Source organism: Palaemon carinicauda, chromosome 28, assembly GCF_036898095.1.
Source record: "Palaemon carinicauda isolate YSFRI2023 chromosome 28, ASM3689809v2, whole genome shotgun sequence".
Classification (NCBI taxonomy): Eukaryota; Metazoa; Arthropoda; class Malacostraca; order Decapoda; family Palaemonidae; genus Palaemon; species Palaemon carinicauda.
This window is the reverse complement of record NC_090752.1, coordinates 59041546-59053232: the sequence shown is the minus strand read 5'-3', so window position 1 is coordinate 59053232 and position 11687 is coordinate 59041546. Positions and strand designations below refer to the sequence as shown.

Sequence of the window (11687 nt, the reverse complement as noted above, 5' to 3'; positions counted from 1 at the left end):
ACTCTGACTAAATTTCAACAAAACGTACTCTAAATTTTCACAATTAATCAGGCATCACTTGTTTAAAGATTATAGAATATATAGTGCATCTTCTAAAGGTAGGCAAATAGTTACCTCGAACTAAATGTTCCTAAACACTTCAAACAAAATCTCTACCTTACCTTTTTTTTCCCAACTTTCACGTGAATGAATAGTACCACCCTCATCTTCATCCCTGAATCTTCTTTGATCCGGGAAACAATTTTTAAGCCTGATAATTATCTATATCATTTAATAAAATCAAGAAAGTGTGGAGCGAATCAGTCAAACGGTTTCAGAGTAACTCAGGTTCAGGAACTTCTGGGGTAAGGCATCGTAGCCTTTGCAACAGCACCTCCAAAGTTTATCTTCTTATACTGTTTTGTCTTTTCCTCCACATCAGGTTTAATACTTCTTTTTCTTTTCTATATTTGTTTCACTAAATAAAAATAATACTACTATTTTCTTTAGGTCTTCCTCATATGGTTGTTGTTGCTCAATTATTTCATTCCTTTCTTTTCTATATTCCTTGCAAAACAACAAAAAATGTATCAAATCTTCTTCCTCCTTTTCACAAAAATTACAGTTTACATTCCCCCCATTGTGTCTATTTACAATATTTAGTTTTTAACGTATTAGTTCTTGCTCTAAAAAATATCACTGAAGCAAATGTATAGTCATAAAGTAACTCTTCTTTAACTTATTTCTTCCACGTTCGATATATTTCTAAGTTAAGTTTACTTTCTATTTCTTCTTTCCACTTTTCAGTATCCCACTTTCTGGTTTCCGATTCTATATCTGCCTTGTTCATTCTTCTCATCTGTCTTATGTCTATACTTAATTCTTCTAAGTATTTACTTGCTTACTTGTTTACTTGTTTTAGGTTTAAATCCAACCCTCCACTGAAGTCGAGTGAACTACTTCTCGGGCGGGTCCATATTAATCATCTAACGAAACATTTTCATTATAACTTATACAATTCTTTGATTGTAGCATCTTCCAAATCATATGATCTTGTGAAAAGTAATGTCTTTAGTTTCTTCTTAAATTCAATTGCTCCCTTTAGGTCCTTCATTTCAGTTGGCAGTTTATTATAGTGTCTAGGCGCACAGTAGCTAAAAGCCCTTTCACCAAATTTACTATTTGTTCTTGGTTCAGATAGCCTATGTTTGTCACTCATGTGTCTTGTGTTAACATTTGTTCCTAGTTCTAGTTTATTCAGGCATTCTTTTAGATATTTTGGTTCATTTTGGTTCAGTATCTTAAACGTTAGTAAGAGTAGCTTGTATTCAATTCTCGCTTTTACCGGTAGCCAGTGTAACTTAATTAGTGCAGGGGTAATTCTTTCCCTATTGTGTAGTCCTTTCATTAATCTGGCGGCTCTGTTTTGTACTCTCTGAATTTTCTTAAGCTGATAATTTGGTAAGCCATAGAACAGTGAGTTGCAGTAATCAATTCTTGAAAATATGTGGTGATAAATGAGTATGGCCATAGATTTTTCATATAAGTATTTACTAATAAATGCTATGTTTCTAATATGATAGTTACAATTTCTTACCATGTTATTTATATGTTCGTTCATTGTCAGTCTATCATCCATGATTACTCCAAGATTCCTGACAGATTTCTTTAGGTCAATGATCGATTGACCTATTTCAATTCTTTGGAAGCATTCGATTCTTTTTATATCTTTTTCATTTCCAAAAATAATACATTCACTTTTGTCTTCATTGAGCTTGAGCTTTTTTGTTAACATCCAAGCTTTAATGTCATTCATTATTTCATGTATCTTTCTTTTAGCTTCCACCATCTTCCTTCATTTTCTTGAATATCCAAGATAATTGTTTTCAGAATTTCCTTCTTCCCATTCAGGGTAGATTTTAAGTACTGCAGCTTCCCATTCATCACCCTTGCTTTCATAGAAGACACACCTATCTCCCTTCTTAGAGTTGTATTAGCTGTGCTTTTAGTGGTACCTAAAATCTTCCTGTATACCCCATTCTCTATTATTTGTAGTTTCTCTATTTCAGTTTCTGATAGATTTATGATACTTGTTCCATACAAAATAGACGGTAGAGCAATAATTTTCCAGAACGTTTTTCCTATCATTACTTTATTGCAACTTTTCTCTATATTTTGAAGACTCGATCGCTCTGTCAAGATTTGCAAGAAGAAGAAGAAAACGTAAACAACTTGGGAGAGATATTTACTTGGAAGTGAAATTGTCAATTTTGTGTCATTTTGCTGTTTGTTTTATAAGGTAATTTAGTATCAAAGTGAGTGAAATTATAAAGAAAAACAATTTTTAATTAGAAAATGTTCTACCACAAATTGATTTCTTAACAGATACACAATCAGTATATTTATATGACTTAAGTTATACCTTGTTCTGTTTGGACGATTATTGCTGAAACAAATAAGCTTTATATTAAATTTTATATATTTTCTAACCTCGCAATCAAAGCAGCGCCCTACATTAGCCTACTTTGACCTAAGACAAGCCTGTAGTTTCCTATTATATCATTTTGTCGTTATATTTATGGGTATTTAACTGGAAAACCTTTTTATTCAATTGTAATAACTTCCCTGAGCCTTTATATATCAGTGGCCAGTTCCTGACGCGTTCATTAAAAATGGTCATCAACTAACCTAAACTTTCCCCCCCCCTAACCTAACCTAACCTACAAGCCGTGTCCTTACCTACTTGCCTAACGAAGGGTGGGGGCCTAACGCCCTCTTGCGACCCCCTTTACACTGCCGTATTCTAAGTTAGACATAATATTACATACAGGTGGCCGCTATCACACATACACCCAACTTCCCTCTACTACAAAATTTTCGTTTTCTAACCCTGAAATAGGTAATATTTCGATTGAGTCCCACCCAGCCATTACCCCTTTCCAGTACATAGGAGCTTGATGTTTTTCTTTTTTCGCGAGCAAAGCGAGCCCACACCGGAGCAAAAACCGTTAGATTTCGGTAATATTTCGATATAGTCTTTAATGGATTTTTCTCCGACGTTCGCTCCCTTTGCTTTCGAAAAAAGAAAAACATCAAGCTCCTATGTACTGATAAAGGGTAATTGCTGCGTGGGACTCTATCGAAATATTACCCCGTAATATTCTAATATGTCAGGAACGTTTGTGGGAGGTTGAATCACAGTTCTAAAACTAATTAAGTAAAAGCATCTTGACTTCACTTAAGCTAACTTAATCTAACATTATCTTACTGTACCTAATCTTACCTTACTCACCCAACCCTATCTGGTAAAATTATAGAAAAGTACAATAAATGATTTTTGGGGGAAACGTAGAATTACTTGATGTATTTATGGTGTTTTGAACATTTTCATAATTATTTCTGGCAAAAATCCACATTTTTTTTTTTAATTTATGGTGGCTTGACTAACATAACTGAAAAGCAGTGGGTTTGCATTATGTATCGTCATCAACAATGTTTGAAACTCCTTATAATATGTGTAGGCTACCACTATTTTTATGTTGTTTATATTAACTTGTTTAAACTTTGTTGTTTCCACCAGTCATCATCCTCGAAACCCAATCATCGTAAATAAAAATATGTTGTCGCAATCAAAACCCAGTAATAATAATGACACATGTTGGCAAAGTAGTGGGAGGTCAGAGAGTATTTTAGGGTGTGTGCCAACTAAATTATATGTGTTCTAGGGTCCTATTCAAAGAAAAAAAGCAAACCCACTCATATGAGAACTATCAAAGAAAGTTTATTACCAGGAAATAAAATAGTATTGAATTGTGGGACACCTATGACCATCTTTTGGATAATGATTATGTCCATTTAACTGCAGATCATGATGCTGATTATGTGGATCTTAACAAAAATTTCATGCTGAGTAAAAAGCTTTCCATAATTTTCATAGCTCATAGCAAGTCAATAATCTCTTTTAGAGGTTGCTTCCATTTCCAATCCATATAATTAAAATTCATTTGTACAGAAAGGGTAAGGAATAACTCAAATTTATCTCAAGTGATTTACCAGATCAAGAATGACGCACTGAGCTAGTTTATGTTAGGCTAAGTAGCATGAATATTTGGATTCCTTGAGTATGAACCATTCCTTTCAAGGGATTACCTTTCTTCCTTCTTTAGGTGCAAGTAGAAAGTTTGTGAGGTGCAAATGAAAATATTTTTGCCAGTAGTGTCTCTTATCCACTAGAAAGAATATTATGTAGTTTAGAAGGCATGAATTAATTTTGACGACAAAGATTGGGCAAAAATACATTTGTAATGAAGTTGACACATGAGACAGGAAAATTATGAGAAAGAGTTTGTGTGTCTACTAAGTTTAAGATATTGTATCTTTAATGTATATTATTAGTAATTATTAGAATTAAAATGTTCTTATCTGTATCTTTACCCAGATGTATCGACTCAATAGAGAACTAGGGTTTCTAGATGTAATTGAACCATAACAGAATGAATCATAACTAAAAGAGTCCCATGCAACAGGAGACATGTCGTGTGATGAGTTGTGTGCCTCTATAGAGGTGTACCAAACACAGGTGAGTTCCCAAATTTCAGTTTTTACGCTTGAATTCAGAAAATCTTGTACTATATGGTAATCTGTTATGTATTATATATTAAAGAAGTTACATGTGCAGCTGTTTAAATAGTTTGAAAATAAATTTTTCAATATTAAACTTACCCGATAATCATGTAGCTGTCAACTCCGTTGCCCGACAGAATTCTATGGAGGGATACGCCAGCTATCACAATACTAGAAGGGGGTGTATTTACCAGCGCCACCTGTGGCCAGGTACTCAAGTACTTCTTGTTGACACCTCCTCAATTATTCCTCTGTCGTGCTTCCGGCAAGACGTTCTGGGATACGCTTATGTTCTTGGAGTATTTTCACGACTTTGGTGAAGTATTTCTCTTTGATTTCGGCTGTCGCTTTACTGGAAACTTCTATATTAGCTTAGTTAGCTTTTGGAATTAATTTGATTAATTTTGGTGACGAGAGAGTATGAACTCTCGTTCACTTTTCAATGGCCGACCCTTCCCTTAGACGGAAGTGTTGGTGTCTAAGAGAGTATAGACTCTCTTTCTTAATTTTGCTTAACAAAAGTTATAGATTTATTTTATATCTCTCCGCCTCTTATAGGCCTCTTCGATTAACTTCCTTTTATTATAAACTCATTAAAATTAATTTTTATATTTGTTTATATTCGACCTTCCTAATAGTAGGCGGTCTTTTACCGAAGTTAATAAACTTTGAGCCCGTCATTTCGGTTTTACCTGTTAACATATTATGCTATTTCCGCCACAGAGTTTGAAAGATTTTTCTTTGACAGTCTCGTACTGTTTTCAAAGCTGAACTAACGTTTTGTTTTGTCTCTGCAGTTGTTGACGTTCAGAACGTTCAACTTGCACTCTATCGTTACGATAGAGAAAGAATGTTCACGGTTTCACGTTGCAGTAAGAGTAACCGTGTCTAGCGTTTTGTTCATTCTTTCTTAACTTAATGGTTTTGATCCTAATAAAGGAACTTTTCAGTTTTTTTCCTTTAATAATAATATGTTTTAACGATATATATGATTGGGCTCTTCTCTCAGGTTCTAAGTCAAGAGAGAGAGAGAGAGAGAGAGAGAGATAGAGACGGAGGGAGAAAGAGGATAAACGTTTCATTCAAGCCTGCCAGGCGTACGAGTAACGTCGTTATCGATTTTTGCTCTTCTCCCTAGTCTCTTTAGGGGAAGAAACTAAACGTTTCTAGAGTGATCTAGTGTTTAGTCTCTTTCCAACCACTGAATTATCTTTCATTAGATTTTTCTGTTACATTGTAATTCTGTTTTCGCAATTACTAACTTTGAGAAAGGATAGAATTGCGTATTTCAGGTACAAACCACTTAAAGTTTCGAGTTCAGTGAAATAAGTGCAAACAGAAATCAAAGTGATTAGTGCGTGAGGGTACTTTTGTGCGCGCCAGTCGTCCTCCCAGTCCGGGACCTCTTGCAAGCTCCCAAGCCCAGGGGAGAAGCAATGTCGAAGGGCATAAGGGTTCAGCAGGCCTTGATCGGCGCACAGAAGTATTCTCGGTGGTTGTGGGCGTGTCTTACCGAGACCGTCACTCCCACCCGCAGACGATTGAGCCCTTATTTTGCTCGTCTGCAGAAGAGATTAGGGGAGAAAATAAAGGCAGAGTAACGCTGGTCTCAGGTCTCAAGACTTCTTAAACGTTAAGTCCAGACCTATGCCAGACGTACAAAGTTAAAGTTCACAACCCGAATGCAGTCATTGGGTTAGCTCTGACTCTCCTCAGTCATCAGTTGATTACACTCCGCCTAAGAGGAGTAAGGTTCTGCCACAACAGATCTCTGCTGTTAAGGCTTTACCTCAGCAGAACTTAGTGTCTGCCGACCCCAAGTTAACTCTACTGCAGTCCATACAGTCACAACTTTCGGTCTTGATGCGTGAGTGTCGGGCTGAGAGTGTTGCACCTCCTCCTCCGCCTACACTCCCTCCACCTGTTCTCGCTCCGCCTGTGCTCGCCCAGCCTGCACCTGCTCCGCCTGTGCTCGCCCAGCCTGCACCTGCTCCGCCTGGTCGCAGCACCATCTGCCAGGCGTACGATGTTGTGAACTCTACTACAGTCCATGCAAGCACAGCTTTCGGACTTGATGAGTGAGTGTCGGGCTGAGAGTGTTGCTCCTCCGCCTCCGCCTACACTCCCTCCTCCTACACTCGCTCCGCCTGATCACAGTACCATCTGCCAGGCGTACGATGTTGTGGACTCTACTACAGTCCATGCAAGCACAGCTTTCGGACTTGATGAGTGAGTGTCGGGCTGAGAGTGTTGCTCCTCCGCCTCCGCCTACACTCCCTCCTCCTACACTCGCTCCGCCTGATCACAGTACCATCTGCCAGGCGTATGATGTTGTGGACTCTACTACAGTCCATGCAAGCACAGCTTTCGGACTTGATGCGTGAGTGTCGGGCTGAGAGTGTTGCTCCTCCGCCTCCGCCTACACTCCCTCCACCTACACTCGCTCCGCCTGATCGCAGTTCCACCTGCCAGCAGTTCCACCTGCCAGGCGTACGATGTTGAGACACGTGCTGAGTTTGCTGTTCCCTGTGGTGTTCAGCCTCCGCCTTTCTTAAGGCAACCTTTACATTGGGATCAGGAGGATTATACCTCTCTTCCTCCGCCTCCACTTGCTGCTCCACCAGTGATGCAACACTCGGTTGAGGTACAACAACCTCTCCCGTCCATGAGTCAGTTTCCTCAGCTCTTGCTGCAGCGAGCTCAACCCTCCATAAGGCAAGCACCACAACACCTTAGCCTTGCGCCTCAGGAGCCTCAGCTTGCGAGACATTTACCTTGTTCTGCGCAGCCTCTTCCTCATCGCGCTCCGCTCACACCACAGGAACTGGAACTTGCTACTCCGCTTCCGCCAACCGCTCAGCAAGCGCAACCCTTGGGTTCAACCACTCATGCTAGGAGTCAGCCTCCTCCACCCATGCGCCTTCCTTCTGCTTGTCTTTTATTCAGCCTTTGCAGACTGAGCCTCAGGTGTTCCCTCATCGGAGTCTTGAAGAGGAAACCACACTATTGTTGTTCCAGCTCGTTCTGACTCTGCTGTTCAGCATACCATGGTTTAAACCCCATGCAAGCATGCATAAAGCACTCTAGCACTGGTCATGGAATTTCTGAGAAATGTTAAACGCCATGCACACGCTCTGCTTTCCTTTCAGCAGGCTCTGCTTACAGCAGGCTCTGCTTACTACATGCTCAGCATTCAGCATGCTCTGCATTCAGCATGCTCTGCATACAACATGCTCTGCATACAGCATGCTCTGCATTCAGCATGCTCTGCATACAACATGCTCTACATACAGCATGCTCTGCATACAGCATACTCTGCATACATCATGCTCTGCATACCTTACCGCATGCTTCTCAACACATCTTGGGTTGTTGCCAACTCACTAGACTGTCAAGCAGTTTCATAACGTTGCCTTTTAGTCTGCTGCTTTGCACCAGTGAACTCTCACTCAGAGAACTTAGCTTTTCTAGGATAAGGTCCCTGTAGATGAGAAAGTTCTTTTCTCCCTCCTTCTGATATTCCCTTGAGGACTCTGTCATTTGGAGGGAGCCTTTAGCTGCATAACCTCTTATGGACTTTTATTTAAGCATAACATGCTTACAGGGAAGGTAATGGTTACACTTCAACCGCTAATCCCGTCTGTTACCACACCTGCTCCCATAGACCTTGAGCTGTGTTGCATGACATGCAGTCCAAGCTTAGTCCTTGTTAGAGGATTTTTTGTTTACGGAGTCAATGTGTCACGGGGAAGACGTTCAACAACCAACAGAAGGGACTTGTTGTGACGCAGTGCGGCAACCTCAGCAACCCGTTAAGGAGTTGTCTGTACGACCCAGACAGTCTAGACAGATTCGGGTTGTCACTGTACTTCCTCGCTTGCCCATGATTGACAGTTTACAGACTGTGCAGCAGTATCATGATCTTGTGTCCGGCTCCGTCAGACGACTGGCTTTTAAGAGCTCCCTCAAGTCGTCGCTGTCTGGAGATTTTCAAATGGACTATGGATCTGACCAAGGAACTGGGCCTCCTGGTCAATTTTGAGGAGTCTCAGCTCGTTCCATCCCAGACCAGTTGTCTCCTTGGGTATGGATCTTCAGAGTCGAGCTTTTCGGACTTGTCCGTCGGCCCCAAGGATCTTCCAAGCCCTAGAATGCATCCAGAGCATGCTGAGAAGGAACCGATGCTTAGTCAGGCAGTGGATGAGTCTAACAGGGACACTTTCATCGCTGGCCCTGTTCATCGAGTTAGGGAGACTCCACCTCCGCCCCCTTCAGTATCATCTAGCTGCTCACTGGATAAAGGACATGACGCTAGAGACGGGCTCAGTTCCTGTTTCCGAAGAGATGAGGTCTACTCTAACGTGGTGGAAGAACAGCATTCTTCTCAAGGAAGGTCTACCTTTGGCTGTTCAGACCTCCGACCACCGTCTCTTCTCGGACGCATCGGACACGGGCTGGGGTGCGACACTGGACGGACAGGAATGCTCGGGAACATGGAATCAGGAGCAAAGGACACTTCACATCTATTGCAAGGAGTTGTTGGCAGTTCATTTGGCCTTGATAAACTTCAAGTCCCTCCAGCTTAACAAGGTGGTGGAGGTGAACTCCGACTACACCACAGCCTTGGCTTACATCTCCAAGCAGGGAGGGACTCATTCGAGGAAGTTGTTCGAGATCGCAAGGGACCTCCTCATTTGGTCAAAAGATCGAAAGCTCACGCTGGTAACGAGGCTCATTCAGGGCGATATGAATGTCATGGCAGATCGCCTCAGCCGGAAGGGTCAGGTCTTCCCCACAGAGTGGACCCTTCACAAGAATGTTTGCAGCAGACTTTGGGCCCTGTGGGGTCAGCCAACCATAGATCTATTCGCTACCTCGATGACCAAGAGGCTTCTCTTGTATTGTTCTCCGATTCCAGACCCAGCAGCAGTTCGCGTGGATGCCTTTCTGCTGGATTGGTCCCATCTCAACCTGTATGCATTCCCGCCGTTCAAGATTGTCAACAGGGTACTTCAGAAGTTCGCCTCTCACAAAGGGACACGGCTGACGTTGGTTGCTCCCCTCTGGCCCGCGAGAGAATGGTTCACTGAGGTTCTGCAATGGCTGGTCGACGTTCCCAGGACTCTTCCTCCTAGAGTGGACCTTCTGCGTCAACCTCACGTAAAGAAGGTACACCCAACCTCCACGCTCTTCGTCTGACTGCCTTCAGACTATCGAAAGACTCTCAAGAGCTAGAGGCTTTTCGAAGGAGGCAGCCAGAGCGATTGCCAGAGCAAGGACGACATCCACTCTCAGAGTCTATCAGTCTTAATGGGAAGTCTTCCGAAGCTGGTGCAAGGCCAATGCAGTTTTCCTCAACCAGTACCAATGTAACCCAGATTGCTGACTTCCTGTTACATCTAAGGAACGTAAGATCCCTATCAGCTCCTACGATCAAGGGTTACAGAAGTTTGTTGGCAGCGGTTTTCCGCCACAGAGGCTTGGATCTTTCCTCCAACAAAGATCTACAGGACCTCCTTAGGTCTTTTGAGACCTCAAAGGAACGTCGGTTGTCCACTCCAGGCTGGAATCTAGACGTGGTCCTAAGGTTCCTAATGTCATCAGGATTTGAACCGCTCCAATCAGCCTCTTTTAAGGACCTCACATTAAAAACTCTTTTCCTCGTGTGCTTAGCAACAGGTAAAAGAGTAAGTGAGATCCACGCCTTCAGCAGGAACATAGGTTTCACATCTGAAACGGCTACATGTTCCTTGCAGCTCGGTTTTTTGGCTAAAAACGAGCTTCCTTCCCGTCCTTGGCCTAAGTCGTTCGAGATCCCAAGCCTGTCCAACATGGTGGGGAACGAACTGGAGAGAGTACTTTGCCCAGTTAGAGCTCTTAAGTACTATCTAAGAAGGTCAAAACCATTACGAGGACAATCAGAAGCCTTATGGTGTGCTATCAAGAAGCCTTCTCTACCAATGTCTAAGAACTCAGTTTCTTACTACATCAGGCTTCTGATTAGAGAAGCAAATTCTCATCTGAAGGAAGAAGACCTTGCTTTGCTGAAGGTAAGGACACATGAAGTGAGAGCTGTGGCTACTTCAGTGGCCTTCAAACAGAACCGTTCTCTGCAGAGTGTTATGGATGCAACCTATTGGAGAAACAAGTCAGTGTTCGCATCATTCTATCTCAAAGATGTCCAGTCTCTTTACGAGTACTGCTACACCCTGGGTCCATTCGTAGCAACGAATGCAGTAGTAGGCGAGGGCTCAGCCACTACATTCCCATAATCCCATAACTTTTTAACCTTTCTCTTGAATACTTTTTATGGGTTGTACGGTCGGCTAAGAAGCCTTCCACATCCTTGTTGATTTGGCGGGTGGTCAATTCTTTCTGGAGAAGCGCCAAGGTTAAAGGTTGTGATGAGGTCCTTTAGTATGGGTTGCAGCCCTGTATACTTTAGCACCTTTGAGTTGATTCAGCCTCCCAAGAGGAACGCTGCGCTCAGTAAGGAAGACGATCTTATTAAAGGCAGAGTAACGGTTCAAGTCGACTTCCTTACCAGGTACTTATTATTTCATTGTTATTGTGGATAACTGATTATATGAAATATGGGATACTTAGCTATCCTTTAATCTTGTACACTGGTTTTCACCCACCCCCCTGGGTGTGAATCAGCTACATGATTATCGGGTAAGTTTAATATTGAAAAATGTTATTTTTATTAATAAAATAAATTTTTGAATATACTTACCCGATAATCATGATTTAATCGACCCTCCCTTCCTCCCCATAGAGAACCAGTGGACCGAGGAATAATTGAGGAGGTGTCAACAAGAAGTACTTGAGTACCTGGCCACAGGTGGCGCTGGTAAATACACCCCCTTCTAGTATTGTGATAGCTGGCGTATCCCTCCATAGAATTCTGTCGGGCAACGGAGTTGACAGCTACATGATTATCGGGTAAGTATATTCAAAAATTTATTTTATTAATAAAAATAACATATTACAGGATATCTAAACAGGTACAGTACTGTACTGTGCATTTCATATAGTTGAATGCTATGAGAATTGTCAACATTCTAGAACTAGTACATACAGTA

The 11687-nt window shown here is 41.7% G+C and overlaps 1 protein-coding gene across 4 annotated transcripts in view; it reads left to right on the top strand.

Annotated features, from left to right (window-relative positions):
- The first annotated feature begins 2165 nt into the window (after nt 1-2165).
- Nucleotides 2166-11687, top strand: part of LOC137621620 (zinc finger CCCH-type with G patch domain-containing protein-like) — a 67958-nt gene continuing 58436 nt past the window's right edge. For 2 of the 4 annotated variants that reach the window (XM_068352066.1, XM_068352063.1), the window contains exons 1-2: nt 2166-2278; nt 4418-4558. In XM_068352066.1, the coding sequence (XP_068208167.1) occupies nt 4511-4558 (48 nt within the window). In that variant the 5' untranslated portion in view covers nt 2166-2278; nt 4418-4510. Of the gene's footprint in view, nt 2295-4417; nt 4559-11687 lie in introns of all 4 variants that reach the window. The other 2 variants (XM_068352064.1, XM_068352065.1) reach the window with 2 other exon arrangements.